We start from the raw sequence: 16,908 nt of genomic DNA, 5'->3' as shown, positions 1-16,908 counted from the left end.
GATCCGTCACCATTGACTTACGTTGTTTTCAGTGCCGAATCAATTTTTTTCTGTTTTTCGGTCACAAAACGGAATGCTGCCGGAATGGAAGACATCCTGAACGTATCTCTTTCCATTCAGAATGCATGAGGACTGTCGGATGTCAATACCGGAAAACAACGCAATTGTGAAAGTAGCCTAACCGGCTATATTCTCTAAAATGGCGCCAGTACAACTGTGAAGCAGCATGAAAAAAACGGTACGTACCTTTTAAAAGGATTTAAACCAATTCTAGAGAACCTTGGACTTGTTCTGCTCAACACCTGTAGATTTGGCAATACACGTTTATTACAAAAAAGGAAAAATAAAATGATGTACAAAAGAAAAAAGTGGACAGATCTTATTTTTATTATTAACATTATAGAAACAGTCAGATGACAGAAGGCATCATACATACAATACAAAAAAAAAAAAAACGCACAAAAATAAAAATGTCCTAATAAAAATAATGGCACTAAGCATTATTAATGCAATATACTGTCCTGAGCAGGAATGGATTCAGGACGCCGTCACTCCACTTCTGATGCAATTAAAGGTTTTCCAAGACTTTATAACTGATGACCTATCCTCAGGATACATCAAAAGATCGGTGGAGGTCAGATACTCCCACCAATCAGCTGTTGGAGAAGGAACCCCCTTGTTGCGGCCTTCTGTCAGCTCAGCAAGCACAGCACCGTACATTGTATAGCGTCTGTGCTTGGTATTGTGTTCAGCTCCATTCACTTCTATGGGACTGAGCTGCGCCTTGTGACTGATGAACGTGACGTCACCAACGTAGGAAAAGCTGAGAGAAGACTGCGGCATTCCTGCGAGCGCCCAGCTGACCCCCACCGTTTAGATACTGATGACCTATCCAGAGGATAGATCATCAGTAGTAAAGTCTCAGAAAATCCCTTTAAGGCCTCACTCACACAACCGTAAGTATTTTGTGCACCGCTAAACATGGATCCGCATATTACAGAAGCAGTCCATGTGCCGTCCGCATTTTTTTGTGGACTCATTGACTTAAACAATGGGCCTGTGGTCTGCATTTAGGGACAGGTATAGGACATGTTCTATTTTCTTTAAGTCAACAGGTCCGCAATATAAGTGCAGACAGCACATGGACCACTTCTATATTTTGTGGATTCAGTAAGCAGAGTGCAAAATGCTTACGTTGTTTGCATGAGGAGTAAAGGATATTTACGGAGCCCCTGTCCTTTAATTTTTCTTGACCAGTCCAAATGCAGGACTCGATTATAAAATTTTTGCTGCTTTTTAAAAGGTTTTTCCAAATACACCAAGTGACAGCATATCTCTAGGACAAGCTGGTGGGGAGGTGACCGACAGGATCCTCACGATCCAAGGGACCACAGCACTACATCTCCTACAATGTTTGCCCTGCACCCTGGCGATCTCAGATGCAGTTTCCACAAAAGATACGGCATGCTGCGAAATGTAATTTCTGCTGCAAGTCGTCAGCCTCCAGCCACTACTTTGCGAGGCTCTGTTCTCTAGATAGGTGCAGGTCCCAGAGGTGGGACCCGCACCTATAAGACAATGGTGGCGTATGCAAGCGATATGCCCCCATTGTCAATGATGAGACAACCCCTTTAAATCCTGTATGTAGCACTTCCTGTATCCAACCAAACCCATGATGCACTTCTCCCTCTGCCACACCTCCAGCACCGCCCAGCTGGTGTATAGCCCCTCCCATCCAGCTAGTTATGCAGACCCTCCCTTATCATTGCTCCGCCCATGGACATTACATCACAGGAAATAAGGCAGAGCTGCATGGACATGGTCATGTGACCACAGCCCAGAACGGAAGATAGGAGCGATAAAAGGAGTAATAAATATATTACAATATTACAGCCATCTTCATAAATGATTATTTTAAAGGATGCCGATACAAAGCAGAATACCCTTTTAAGGGTTTGTCCCTTTTTTACATTTCTTTACTCGACTGCATCCAAGACTTGCGTTCCCATTAAAAAAATAATTGTTAAGGGAAAGGGAAAACATTTTCGGACACCTTTTCCTTTTTACCTCACATACAGTCAGCGTAGCACCAAACATACATCTAACAACTACTAAGATCCCTACTTGCTCATCCATGGGAAGAGTCTGGAGGGGATCCAATAGTTAGAGAAACAGAGGGTCCATAACCAGGGTCTAATAAGCTACATCTCATCTCTATGGACAGCGATATAAAGGTGGAGGTGGAGGGGATAGCTTTTATCACTGTTTATCCAATGTTTAAAAGGTCTCATTCATTTCTGATCATGATTTAGATCAGGTCCTCAGATCATCAAATAACAAGTGATTACCATTATGTGTCAGACATTAAACGGGTTGTTCCATCATAACAACATATCACAGGATAGTTAATTCAAAAGGACAGGCAACATTTATCTGATCAGTGGAAGACGGACTGCCGAGTCCCCCAGGGATCATGACAATGGAGGTCTGTCGGACATTAAAGGGGTGCTATGCAGATGCAGTGCAGGAAACCTAACAGTGTATGAAGCAGAAGGCTTTGTACATTGTGTAGTTTTCGGTGGCAGAGTACTGCAGTTCAGCCCCCATTCACTTAAATGAGAGTTAAGCTGACGTCCCCCGGGCCGGCCTCTACAGAGTGTACAGAGTTACCTGCTTCTAGCTCCATACACTGTATAGTTTCCGGCCCTGGCGGCTGCCTGAAACAGCTGAATGGCAGGGAACACACCGATCTGATATGGATGACCTATCCTGAGGACAGGTCATTAATACCTATAGCCCGGAGAACCCCTTTAAACATGTATACACAAAGGTGAAAACAAGAGCCTCTGTGTTATTCTTTAATAACAGTCTATGCTGCACTATATATGCAAACTAAATTGCTGGAGGGCAAACAGCAGAGGTATAGCTCGGTAAACCCAAAACGCCCCATTTCCAAAGTACAATCCTTCCCACAGGGTAAGTTTACAGAGATAGTGGCATGACATGAACAATGACCATCTATAGACATGATAGGTTAGAATACTAGTTACATATAGCAATATATAATATGTGCTGGACAACGCCAACAGATGACAGAGCACAGTATAACGATTTCCCTGTTTGTGTTCACAGTGATTGCTTCAAATGTTGTCCATATCCTATTATACCTGGTTAGAAGCACATTATAACATTATTCATTGACCCTGTATTATCAGTTACGCTGGTACAATGCCCAGAGTCAGAAGGGCACTCGGGAAAGGCACCAATGAGTAACACCACTGTTGTAATAAGGCACACAGCAAAATCCAAAGGTGTGAATTGGGACTTCATTTCGTATTGCTGTTGCTTCTGCTTTTAGAAAATTATAGTAAAATTTGTGAAGTAAAATAAACTGAACGGGTTATGGATCCATAATAAATAGGAGAATATGTGGAATAGGCAAGAGAATCCCCAGTCAATACTGAGCTCAGCAGCTGGCAATGAATATACATAATACTTTCAATATGCTCTAGAAGAGTACACGTTCGCCAACATGAACGACACTCTTTCACTGCGGCTTCTCAGCGCTGCAATGGTTAAAAGGAAGTCTCATTCAATCTGGGCTTTGGTGGGAGTTTGGGAGGTGATGGCGAAGGTGTGGGAATGTCGAATACTGCTGCAGAGGATTGAGAAGGAGATGGGGCAATGCAAAGAGCCGGTGGCTGCTGAGGGGCCGGTGAGGCGGGTCGTCTCAATGACGCAGAGCTCCGTGATGGCTTGGCTCGGTTGGCAGTCACATCGATGCTAGATCGGCGGGAGTCAGACTGGTGGGACTCCGTGAAACGGGCAAGCTCTTGACAACGCTCCACAAAATTACCACTGATATGGGGAGACTGTGGGTTAGAGCCTTGGGCATCAACTTTGAGCTGGTTGATCTGAGCTTTACTGGGTTTTGCGCTTGAACGAGGCAGTGTGTCTGACCGGTGCAATGAGTGGAAGCTGCCTGATAGGTGTGGCTGCAAACTGCAGAGGGAGGCCCAAGCCTCGGACGGGCGATTAGTTGCAGGCTGCAGACGAAGTGAAGACGACATAACGAGCCTTGAGAATCGATCACGTGTGCCGTCACTCAGCTGGGACTGCAAGCTGCAGGAAAAGGACCATAAAACGGGAAGAGTTATGGAGGAAAAAAAAAAAAAAAAAAAAAAAAAAAAAAAGAAGAAGAAGACACACTAATGATGACAAAAAGGCTATTGTGCTAGTAAGACACGTTACAGTATCCGGCCAAACATACCTGGATATTGATGCACGAGGGTTCACAGTGTGAGAGAAGGATGAGGCGGGGCTCATTTCAGGAGTACGGGTCAGAGCCAGGTCACACTGCTCCAGCTGTTCCAGCAGCTCCTCCTGGCTAAGACCACCCTGCTCTGCTGTAAGTTTGAGGGAAGAGAATGGAAAGCAAAAATCAAGTAACGTTACAAGACGATGGTCTTCTGCATATAATACAAGCGCAATCTAGAAGTATTAATTTTGAGCTTTAGCAACAGATGCTCCCAAATCACAGAAGGGGTCACAAAAATGCCCCTTGGATTCTTTTCACCCTCCCAATTATGGGGAGTGAAGAGGTGGGAAGTTAGTTTAGCTCACAGGTCCTATTAATTAGACTACTGACCAGCATGAATTATCATCTGAGGACTTGCTTGATACTCTCCAGGCATCATTAAAAGGGGTCAAACATGCCCCCCAATGCCCGGGCCCCTCACAAAGATTATACTTGCCTGCTCTGTGGCTCCTGCGTCAGTCCTGATCTCCGCACGTCCGCTGCTGCAACTAGCGAGTAACGCTAGGGAGGCTCATCCCAGTCGCGCCCTGCTATGGGCTGCTTCCCCAGTCACCGGATGTTTTGATCCGCACGACAGGGAGATGCAGCGGCGGCCATGAAGGGATCCGGAGGGACGCGAGTACCGGGGTAAGTATAATCTATAGGAGGGGCCCGGGCATTGGGGGGCATGTTTTAAGACTTTGATTAACCCCTTTAAGATATGTCTCTTCATGTCTGAGGTCAGATTACACAGGAAATCATTTGGAGAGACAACCATTTCTCTTTAACTCCTTTCTGACATCCACCGACCATGTACAGCAGATATTGGGTCTTTAAAGAGGTCACCTGCTCATGAGCTAAGCCGGCACCATTGCGGTCAGGTGCCTTCTGTTTTACACAGCAGACAAATGGTGGCTGTGTCCGCGATCGGCGACAACATTGCTCACTGACTTTCTACCCCCACGGCATCTGCACAGTTAGTTATCGGGAGAGTCTAAGTTGTCAGAACAGACAAGTCTGAATTGTCAGCAGTTAGAACAGACAAGGATTAAAGACTGCAGTTGACCAAGGAATCTATATAATCATATGCACAACACGACTAGGGGAATGCAATTTAATATTACACCGCAATCCTAAATATGAAGCGCCCCTCTCCCTATTTTTCTTCTATATTTGATCATTCACCAAAAAGGATCAGAAAGCTTATACCTCTAGTGTCTCCCTTATTCGCCACCTCCATACCGGTGGTAAGATCCCACATCTGGAGGCAACCGCTGGCATGTCCAGTGAAGAGGTAGCGTCGTGGACGGGAGCCTATGCGGCTAGATCCTTCACACTCATGAACAGTGAAGGAAGTAATAGAGGTACCATCCACTGAGCGCACCTCGCAGATCCTATAGAAAAAAATATATCATCCAAGAAGAAAGAAAAAAATAAAATAGATCAAACAGATCTGCAAATGCCCTAGAAAATATATTATATACACAACCCAGGAAACAGCACTGAAATAGAAACTATTGAAATAAAATTACCTCTTTCCAGTGGAAGACAGACGGACATAGACAATGTTAGAATCTGGAACGACGCGCTGAATAAACACCTGCTGGTCATCTCGTTCTCCGAATGGGCCTGAAAGATCAAGACATGAGATAATCAGGCTAAATAGTATGAACCAGTGAATGAAAAAGTACTCTGGACCAAAATTACCCTCTTTAGGGTCAGTAATGTCTTAGTTGACTAAAATAATTATAAAATGTCTTTTTTAGATTTACAAGGTGGACTCCCCATATAACATTTCTACAAACTTCCACAAGTAAAATGAGTGATCCTACCAGTGCAGCAGAATCTCTACAACTACAGACAATGCGATCCTTCAAATGATGACTGAAAGAAGTTTATTGGATGACTTTTTTTAGCTGTCACAACTAGTACAGTATATAGTGGGCAGCATCGTGACTCCTTGGTTAGCACAGGGGCCTCACAGCACTGGAGTTCTAGGTTTGAATCCGATCTGGGACAACATTTGCATGGAGTTTGTACGTTCTCTCCATGTCTGTGTGGGTTTCCTCCGGGTACTTCGGTTTCAAACTTAGATTGTGAGCTCCACTGTGGACAGCAAGTGATGATAATGTCTGTGAAGCGCTGCGGAATATATCAGTGCTATATGCGAGTATAGTAATAATGGAGTATAAGAGTTACCAATGTCATTCCCCGCACTGCAGCCTGCATGCCCATCAATATCTTCTAGAGAAAGGATTTTGAAAGACGCCAAAGGTGTGGATCCAGGCTGGGTGGAAATCATACCACGGAAGCGAGTGACAGTCCACGTGCGCACATGATTATTATCTGCACAAACTGAGTGGGACAAAAAGTACTGGGGGTTACAGCTGCAATAATTGCTCTTATATAAAGTAAAATCTACTCTAGTATACTGTGAAAACTAATATCTATAGCATACCCTTAGCAGATTCTTCTATGGAAAGACTAAAGACTGTGTATTTCACTATTTGTACCTTATGGGTTAAGGGTGCCTAATAGTCTGCATTATAAATCACATTGGAAAGCATCTGAAAATTAATCTACATTAGGCTCATAAGGGGTTCTAGGTGCATTCATGCAAACAAAAATAATAATATTTTATTACCTGATATGAGGTGTCGTTCTGACAGCATGATTTTAGTGACTGGGCTACGGTGGACAGTAAAGGTCTGGAACAACTGAGGTCCAGACCCAACAGTCTCCGGGTGCTGAACTATAACTCTGACAACTCCAGAACTTGTGCCATATGCAATCTCAATCCAATTACCACTATCACCTGTAAAAGGAAAGTAAAGTAATGCGCATTTTCAGTCTGAAATGAGTTGAGCTATGGACAACTTTGACATGGCAAACATGACAAGGTAAACAGTGTGCAATCTTCACTCATTTTCACATGCCCCGATATGCAGTATGCAACCTGTTCCTAGTTTCAGACTTTTCTCACGTGGCTGTGACCCTCCCAGTGATGCATGCTCGATGTGAGGGATGTCTGTCCAGCATGCTGCTACATACACTAGTTCTCAGCAGTGCTTCATTCCTGGGCCGATTTCCCTTTCTACATTTGATGATTGCGCTTCTCTCCAGGGCTGTGGAGTCGGAGTGGTTATAAAATGGACCGACTCAGACTCCAAAAATATATAATAAATTGGTAAACTTAGTTCAATGCAGTATGTGCTGAATATATTTTCATAAGAATTTGGGAAAATGATGAAATATCCTATAAATGTCTGTTCTATTCCTAATCTAAAGGATCTAAGCTTTTAGTTGAGATAATTGGGTGCTGCCCTTTATGTAGATCAGGCATGTCCAAACTGCGGCCCTCCAACTGTTGCAAAACTACAACTCCCAGCATGCCTGGATAGCTTACAGCTATTAGGGCATGCTGGGAGTTGTAGTTTTTGCAACAGCTGGAGGGCCGCAGTTTGGACATGCCTGATGTAGATGCTCAGTAGTGAAGCTCCTCCGCACTGGGATGGAATGGTTGCACTCATCTCAGATCTGCTAGAGAAAACAGGATTAAAAGAGGTTTTCTAACTAGTCACAAAAGATTCGCTTTCAACATAAAGGGACAGTTAAAAGACAACATTTTCTAAAATACATTGGTCAGTAGATTTTACTTTAGTCATGAACTATAGAGTCTAGACCAGGGGTGCACAACCTGCGGCCCGCATGCGTCCCCCAGAGCCAAGGTTTGCGGCCCCCATCCTCCTGGACAGAGACACAGCTGATCGTGCAATCAGCTGTGTTTCTGCCCGCAGCACTGCATCGAGGAGCATTACAGCTCCTGGTCCCGCACTGTAGCAGGAGCAGGACGGGTCCCGGGCTGTCGGAGACAGTGGGGGAGCCGAGGAAAAGGCAGAAGCAGGGTGTCAGGGGCAGAGGACTGCAGAGCCTAACCAGCTGGAAATAGTGCAAAAAAGTCTGTGTCCCCAAAAGGTGTTTTATGGACCTTTTGAGGACAAATTATGTGGCAAATATATATATTAAAAGTAAAAAAAAAAAAAAAAAAGGCAGTGTCCCCCAGAGGTCTTTTAACCACTTCAGCCCCGCTAGGTGAAACCCCCTTCATGACCAGGCCACTTTTTACACTTCGGCACTACACTACTTTCACCGTTTATCGCTCGGTCATGCAACTTACCACCCAAATGAATTTTACCTCCTTTTCTTCTCACTAATGGAGCTTTCATTTGGTGGTATTTTATTGCTGCTGACATTTTTACTTTTTTTGTTATTAATCAAAATGTAACGATTTTTTTGCAAAAAAATGACATTTTTCACTTTCAGCTGTGAAATTTTGCAAAAAAAACGACATCCATATATAAATTTTTCGCTAAATTTATAGTTCTACATGTCTTTGATAAAAAAAAAATGTTTGGGCAAAAAAAAAAATGGTTTGGGTAAAAGTTATAGCATTTACAAACTATGGTACAAAAATGTGAATTTCCGCTTTTTGAAACGGCTCTGATTTTCTGAGCACCTGTCATGTTTCCTGAGGTTCTACAATGCCCAAACAGTAGAAAAACCCCACAAATGACCCCATTTCGGAAAGTAGACACCCTAAGGTATTCGCTGATGGGCATAGTGAGTTCATAGAACTTTTTATTTTTTGTCACAAGTTAGCGGAAAATGATGATGATTTTTTATTTTTTTTTTTTTTCTTACAAAGTCTCATATTCCACTAACTTGCGACAAAAAATAAAAAATTCTAGGAACTCACCATGCCCCTCACAGGAATACCTTGGGGTGTCTTCTTTCCAAAATGGGGTCACTTGTGGCGTAGTTATACTGCCCTGGCAATTTAGGGGCCCAAATGTGTGAGAAGTACTTTGCAATCAAAATCTGTAAAAAATGACCGGTGAAATCCGAAAGGTGCACTTTGGAATATGTGCCCCTTTGCCCACCTTGGCATCAAAAAAGTGTCACACATCTGGTATCGCCGTACTCAGGAGAAGTTGGGGAATGTGTTTTGGGCTGTCATTTTACATATACCCATGCTGGGTGAGAGAAATATCTTGGCAAAAGACAACTTTTCCAATTTTTTTATACAAAGTTGGCATTTGACCAAGATATTTTTCTCACCCAGCATGGGTATATGTAAAATGACACCCCAAAACACATTGCCCAACTTCTCCTGAGTACGGCGATACCAGATGTGTCACACTTTTTTGCTGCCAAGGTGGGCAAAGGGGCACATATTCCAAAGTGCACCTTTCGGATTTTGCAGGGCATTTTTTACACATTTTGATTGCAAAGTTCTTCTCACACATTTGGGCCCCTAAATTGCCAGGGCAGTATAACTACGCCACAAGTGACCCCATTTTGGAAAGAAGACACCCCAAGGTATTCCGTGAGGGGCACTGCGAGTTCCTAGAATTTTTTATTTTTTGTCGCAAGTTAGTGGAATATGAGACTTTGTAAGGAAAAAAGAAAAAAAAAAGAAAAATCATCATTTTCCGCTAAATTGTGACAAAAAATAAAAAATTCTAGGAACTCGCCGTGCCCCCCACGGAATACCTTGGGGTGTCTTCTTTCCAAAATGGGGTCACTTGTGGCGTAGTTATACTGCCCTGGCAATTTAGGGGCCCAAATGTGTAAGAAGTACCTTGAAATCAAAATGTGTAAAAAATGGCCTGCGAAATCTGAAAGGTGCCCCTTTGCCCACCTTGGCTGCAAAAAAGTGTCACACATCTGGTATCGCCGTACTCAGGAGAAGTTGGGGAATGTGTTTTGGGGGGTCATTTTACATATACCCATGCTGGGTGAGAGAAATATCTTGGCAAAAGACAACTTTTCCCATTTTTTTTATACAAAGTTGGCATTTGACCAAGATACTTTTCTCACCCAGCATGGGTATATGTAAAATGACACCCCAAAACACATTCCCCAACTTCTCCTGAGTACGGCGATACCAGATGTGTGACACTTTTTTGCAGCCTAGATGCGCAAAGGGGCCAAAATTCCTTTTAGGAGGGCATTTTTAGACATTTGGATCCCAGACTTCTTCTCACACTTTCGGGCCCCTAAAAAGCCAGGGCAGTATAAATACCCCACATGTGACCCCACTTTGGAAAGAAGACACCCCGAGGTATTCAATGAGGGGCCTGGCGAGTTCCTAGAATTTTTTTTTTTTTTGCATAAGTTAGCGGATATTGATTTTTTTTGTTTTTTTTCTCACAAAGTCTCACTTTCCGCTAACTTAGGACAAAAATTTCAATCTTTCATGGACTCAATATGCCCCTCACGGAATACCTTGGGGTGTCTTCTTTCCGAAATGGGGTCACATGTGGGGTATTTATACTGCCCTGGCTTTTTAGGGGCCCTAAAGCGTGAGAAGTCTGGAATATAAATGTCTAAAAATGTTTACGCATTTGGATTCCGTGAGGGGTATGGTGCGTCCATGTGAGATTTTATTTTTTGACACAAGTTAGTGGAATATGAGACTTTGTAAGAAAAAACGAAAACAAAAACAAACAAAAAATTTCCGCTAACTTGTGCCAAAAAAAATGGCTGAATGGAGCCTTACCAGGGGGGGAGTGATCAATGACAGGGGGGTGATCAATGACAGGGGGGTGATCACCCATATAGACTCCCTGATCACCCCCTGTCATTGATCACCCCCCCCTGTAAGGCTCCATTCAGACATCCGCATGATTTTTTTACGGATCCATGGATACATGGATCGGATCCACAAAACGCATGCGGACGTCTGAATGGAGCCTTACAGGGGGGTTATCAATGACAGGGGGTGATCAGGGTAATCACCCCCCTGTCACTGATCACCCCCCCTGTAAGGCTCCATTCAGACGTCCGCATGATTTTTACGGATCCATGGATACATGGATCGGATCCACAGAACGCATGCGGACGTCTGAATGGAGCCTTACAGGGGGGTTATCAATGACAGGGGGTGATCAGGGTAATCACCCCCCTGTCACTGATCACCCCCCCTGTAAGGCTCCATTCAGACATCCGCATGATTTTTTACGGATCCATGGATACATGGATCGGATCCACAAAACGCATGCGGACGTCTGAATGGAGCCTTACAGGGGGGTTATCAATGACAGGGGGTGATCAGGGTAATCAGGGTGATCACCCCCCTGTCACTGATCACCCCCCTGTAAGGCTCCATTCAGACATCCGCATGATTTTTTACGGATCCATGGATACATGGATCGGATCCACAGAACGCATGCGGACGTCTGAATGGAGCCTTACAGGGGGGTTATCAATGACAGGGGGTGATCAGGGTAATCAGGGTGATCACCCCCCTGTCACTGATCACCCCCCCTGTAAGGCTCCATTCAGACATCCGCATGATTTTTTACGGATCCATGGATACATGGATCGGATCCACAGAACGCATGCGGACGTCTGAATGGAGCCTTACAGGGGGGTTATCAATGACAGGGGGTGATCAGGGTAATCAGGGTGATCACCCCCCTGTCACTGATCACCCCCCCTGTAAGGCTCCATTCAGACATCCGCATGATTTTTTACGGATCCATGGATACATGGATCGGATCCACAGAACGCATGCGGACGTCTGAATGGAGCCTTACAGGGGGGTTATCAATGACAGGGGGTGATCAGGGTAATCAGGGTGATCACCCCCCTGTCACTGATCACCCCCCCTGTAAGGCTCCATTCAGACGTCCGCATGATTTTTACGGATCCATGGATCCATGGATCGGATCCGTAAAAATCATGCGGACGTCTGAATGGAGCCTGACAGGGGGGTGATCAATGACAGGGGGTGATCAGGGAGTGTATATGGGTGATCACCCCCCTGTAAGGCTCCATTCAGACGTCCGCATGATTTTTACGGATCCATGGATACATGGATCGGATCCGTAAAAATCATGCGGACGTCTGAATGGAGCCTGACAGGGCGGTGATCAATGACAGGGGGTGATCAGGGAGTGTATATGGGTGATCACCCGCCTGTCATTGATCACCCCCCTGTAAGGCTCCATTCAGACGTCCGCATGATTTTTACGGATCCATGGATACATGGATCGGATCCGTAAAAATCATGCGGACGTCTGAACGGAGCCTGACAGGGGGGTGATCAATGACAGGGCGGTGATCAATGACAGGGGGGTGATCAGGGAGTTTATATGGGGTGATCAGGGGTTTATAAGGGGTTAATAAGTGACCGGGGGGGGGGGGGGGTGTAGTGTAGTGTAGTGTGGTGTTTGGTGGGACTGTACTGACCTACCTGAGTCCTCTGGTGGTCGATCCTAACAAAAGGGACCACCAGAGGACCAGGTAGGAGGTATATTAGACGCTGTTATGAAAACAGCGTCTAATATACCTGTTAGGGGTTAAAAAATTCGGATCTCCAGCCTGCCAGCGAGCGATCGCCGCTGGCAGGCTGGAGATCCACTCGCTTACCTTCCGTTCCTGTGAGCGCGCGCGCCTGTGTGCGCGCGTTCACAGGAAATCTCGCGTCTCGCGAGATGACGCGCCGATGCGTCCAGGAGGAGAAAAGCAACCACCTTCCGGACGCATCGGCGCGTTAGGCGGTCCGGAGGTGGTTAAAGACCTCTTGGGGAACATACAGTGCTGCAAAAATATATAAAAAGAAAATAAAATTTTAGCAAAAAGTGAATGGGTCCAGATCCGCAATAAGTCAATATATGCTGATAACTGCTGGAGACCGACCCACAGCCTGAGGAGTCCAAACTGCCAATTCTGAGAAAACCCCTTTAACCCAGCCTTACTTCACCTTAAGGACCTGGCTCATTTTCACCTTAAGGACTTGGCCATTTTTTGCAAATCTGACCAGTGTCACTTTAAGTGGTGATAACTTTAAAACACTTTGACTTATCCGGGCCATTCTGAGATTGTTTTTTCGTCACATATTGTACTTCATGACAATGCTAAAATTGGGTCAAAAAAGTAAATTTTTTTGCATAAAAAAAATACCTATTTTACCAAAAAATTGGAAAAATTAGCAAATTTCTAAGTTTCAGTTTCTCTACTTCTGTAATACATAGTAATACCCCCAAAAATTGTGATGACTTAACATTCCCCATATGTCTACTTCACGTTTGAATTATTTTGGGAATGATATTTTATTTTTTGGGGATGTTACAAGGCTTAGAAGCAAATCTTGAAATTTTTCAGAAATTTTCAAAAACCCAATTTTTAGGGACCACTACAGGTCTGAAGTCACTTTGCGAGGCTTGCATAATAGAAACCGCCCAAAAAAAAACCTTTAGGTGTTGCACAAGAGTTATTGGCAAATGGGGATGAAATTTGAGAATTTAATTTTTTTGCCTAATTTTCCATTTTAACCCATTTTTTCCACTAACAAAGCAAGGGTTAACAGCCAAACAAGACTGTATCTTTATTGCCCTGACTCTGCCGTTTACAGAAACACCCCATTTGTGGCCGTAAACTACTCTACGGGCACATAGTAGGGCGTAGAGTGAAAGGTGTGCCGTATGGTTTTTGGAAGCCAGATTTTGCTGGACTGTTTTTTTGACACCATGTCCCATTTGAAGCCCCCTGATGCACCCCTAGAGTAGAAACTCCATAAAAGTGACCCCATCTAAGAAACTACACCCAACAAGGTATTCAAAACTGATTTTACAAACTTTGTTAACCCTTTAGGTGTTGCATAAGATTTAATGGAAAATAGAGATACAATTTCAAAATTTCACTTTTTTGGCAGATTTTCCATTTTAAAGGGGTTCTGCGCTTTCAATTAACTGATGATCTATCCTCTGGATAGATCATCAGCTTCTGATCGGCGGGGGTCCGACACCCGGGACCCCCGCCGATCAGCTGTTTCAGAAGGCAGCGGCGCTCCAGCAGCGCCGCGGCCTTCTCACTGTTTACCGCCGGGCCGCCCGCCCACTGACGTCACGACTTGTATCAATTAGAGTGGGCGCGGCTAAGCTCCATTCAAGTGAACAGAGCTTAGCCGCGCCCACTCTAGTTGATACAAGTCGTGACGACAGTGGGCGGGCGGCCCGGCGGTAAACAGTGAGAAGGCCGCGGCGCTGCTGGAGCGCCGCTGCCTTCTGAAACAGCTGATCGGCGGGGGTCCCGGGTGTCGGACCCCCGCCGATCAGAAGCTGATGATCTATCCAGAGGATAGAGCATCAGTTAATTGAAAGTGCAGAACCCCTTTAATATCTTTTTTCCAGTTACAAAGCAAGGGTTAACAGCCAAACAAAACTCATTATTTATGGCCCTGATTCTGTAGTTTACAGAAACACCCCATATGTGGTCGTAAACCGCTGTACGGGCACACGGCAGGGCGCAGAAGGAAAGGAATGCCATACGGTTTTTGGAAGGCAGATTTTGCTGGACTGGTTTTTTGACACCATGTCCCATTTGAAGCCCCCCTGATGCACCCCTAGAGTAGAAACTTCAAAAAAGTGACCCCATTTTAGAAACTACGGGATAGGGTGGCAGTTTTGTTGGTACTAGTTTAGGGTACATATGATTTTTGGTTGCTCTATATTACACTTTTTGTGCGGCAAGGTAACAAGAAATAGCTTTTTTGGCCCGTTTTTTTGGGTTATTTACAACATTCATCTGACAGGTTAGATCATGTGGTAATTTTATAGAGCAGGTTGTCACGGACGCGGCGATACCTAATATGTATAATTTTTTATTTTATTTATGTAAGTTTTATACAATAACTTCATTTTTAAAACCCAAAAAATGTTTTAGTGTCTCCATAGTCTAAGAGCCATTTTTCAATGCTTCCCTATAGCCCTGGTTCACACTTGAGCGTTTTACAGCGCGTTTGGACGCGCTGTAAAACGCCCGACGCATAAACAAGTTCTTGAGCTTTTTTTGGGGCGTTTGTCGCGCGTTTTGGCCCATAGACTCATTGGACAACACTGCAGTCAATCACACAAACGCACGTCAAACGTGCGTTTACTATTGCAAAAAACGCACATAAAAACGCGCGACAAATACGCGCGTCTCAGAAACGCTCAGGTGTGAACCCAGGGTTACACTTTTTGTGACGTAAGATGGCAAAAAATTGCTTTTTTTACACCGTTTTATTTAAAAAATTTTTACGGTGGTCACCTGAGGGGTTAGGTCATGTGATATTTTTATAGAGCCGGTCGATATGGATGCGGCGATACCTAATATGTATACTTTATTTTTATTTATGTAAGTTTTACACAATGATTTCATTTTTGAAACAAAAAAAAAATAAGCATGTTTTAGTGTTTCCATAGTCTAAGAGCCATAGTTTTTTCAGTTTTTGGGCGATTATCTTGAGTAGGGTCTCATTTTTTGCGGGATGAGATGACAGCTTTGATTGGTACTATTTTGGCGTACATGCGACTTTTTTGATCACTTTTATTACCTTTTTTGGGAAGTAAGGTGGGCAAAATTATTTTTATGCCGTTCACCATGCGGGGAAAGTAACATGATCGTTTTATAGATCAGGTCGTTACGGACGCGTCGATACCTAATATGTGTAGTGTATTTTATTTTTTTAATTTTTATTCAGTGATAAAGGTTTTGTTTTTTTATCTTAACTTTTTTTTACATTTTTTTGACCCAGACCCACTTGTTTCTTGAAGATCCAGTGGGTCTGATGTCTGCATAATACAGTACAGAACCCTATATAGGGTTCTGTACTGTATTTTACTTACACTGAACAGATCTATGCTTTTAGCATAGATCTGATCAGCACCATGGACAGCAGGACGCCTGAGCAGGCATCCTGTTGCCATGGGAACCTTCCCCGTCTGCCACAACTTCGCAGACGGGGAAGGGTGAGCATGGGGCAAAGGCACAGCAGCCCCCCGATGGAGAGGGAGGGAGCAGTCAGCAGGGAAGAGAGAGCATCGGACGTCACTGGGCTCGGCGCATGCCCAGTGACGAGGATGAAGCTCCTGCTCTCAGTCTCCTGCAGATCGCACTGGCGCAGCCCTCAGTGGGTACTGCGCCTGTGCGAGAGTTCGTTCGGCCGTGAGGGAGGGGGAGGAGAGGGATGAAAGGCTGTGGGAGGCTGGGGGCGGTTAGACAGTCGCAAGGAAGGCGGGCTGGGCACTGTAAGAGGGGCATTACTGGGCTCACTAAGGGGAACAAAACGCCCCTCTGGGCACCTTCAGGGCTAATTTGCATAACCATAAAAGTCGATTTTCACATAAACTACTGGACAGATTACAAGATAGAAGAGCACAGCCTATTCAAGGTAAGCTGTGCTGCATGACTGCTTTAAAATCCGATTTTGGGTTAGGGGAGGTGACAGAATCCCTTTAAGGACTCGGGAAACAGGGCGTACCGGTACGCCCTGTGTCCTTAAGGGGTTAAGACAAGTACTTCTTAGTATATATCTAAACTTTCAATAAACTGCGCATGAATCTATTGTCCACTGCAAGTTCTCTCTGTATGCTTTACGTTTTAGTGTGATTTTTCTCTGAGCTCATGTTTGGAAAGAGTACTATAGGTGTAGAAGCCATTGGCAAGCCCTTGTTACCTAGCACTGCTAGTAGCTTCACTTTCTAGACTGTGAAGCAGCAGGATGTAAAACACCTACGGCCTTAGGTATGAAAACTGTCTAGATGTAGAAGTTTCTTTGTTGC

General features: G+C 44.5%; 1 protein-coding gene across 1 annotated transcript in view; it reads right to left on the bottom strand.

Annotated features, from left to right (window-relative positions):
* Positions 1-364: 364 nt before the first annotated feature.
* SHKBP1 (SH3KBP1 binding protein 1) overlaps positions 365-16,908 on the bottom strand; it is a 36,160-nt gene continuing 19,616 nt past the window's right edge. Inside the window, exons 13-18 of the mRNA XM_044274382.1 lie at positions 6,942-7,112; positions 6,497-6,652; positions 5,830-5,926; positions 5,507-5,691; positions 4,271-4,406; positions 365-4,122 (exon numbers count right to left, since the gene is read on the bottom strand). Coding sequence (XP_044130317.1) covers positions 3,576-4,122; positions 4,271-4,406; positions 5,507-5,691; positions 5,830-5,926; positions 6,497-6,652; positions 6,942-7,112 — 1,292 coding nt within the window. The 3' untranslated portion in view covers positions 365-3,575. The remainder of the gene's footprint in view (positions 4,123-4,270; positions 4,407-5,506; positions 5,692-5,829; positions 5,927-6,496; positions 6,653-6,941; positions 7,113-16,908) is intronic.

Source organism: Bufo gargarizans, unplaced genomic scaffold (assembly GCF_014858855.1).
Source record: "Bufo gargarizans isolate SCDJY-AF-19 unplaced genomic scaffold, ASM1485885v1 original_scaffold_1716_pilon, whole genome shotgun sequence".
NCBI lineage: Eukaryota > Metazoa > Chordata > Amphibia > Anura > Bufonidae > Bufo > Bufo gargarizans.
This window is presented reverse-complemented; position numbering and strand designations above follow the sequence as displayed.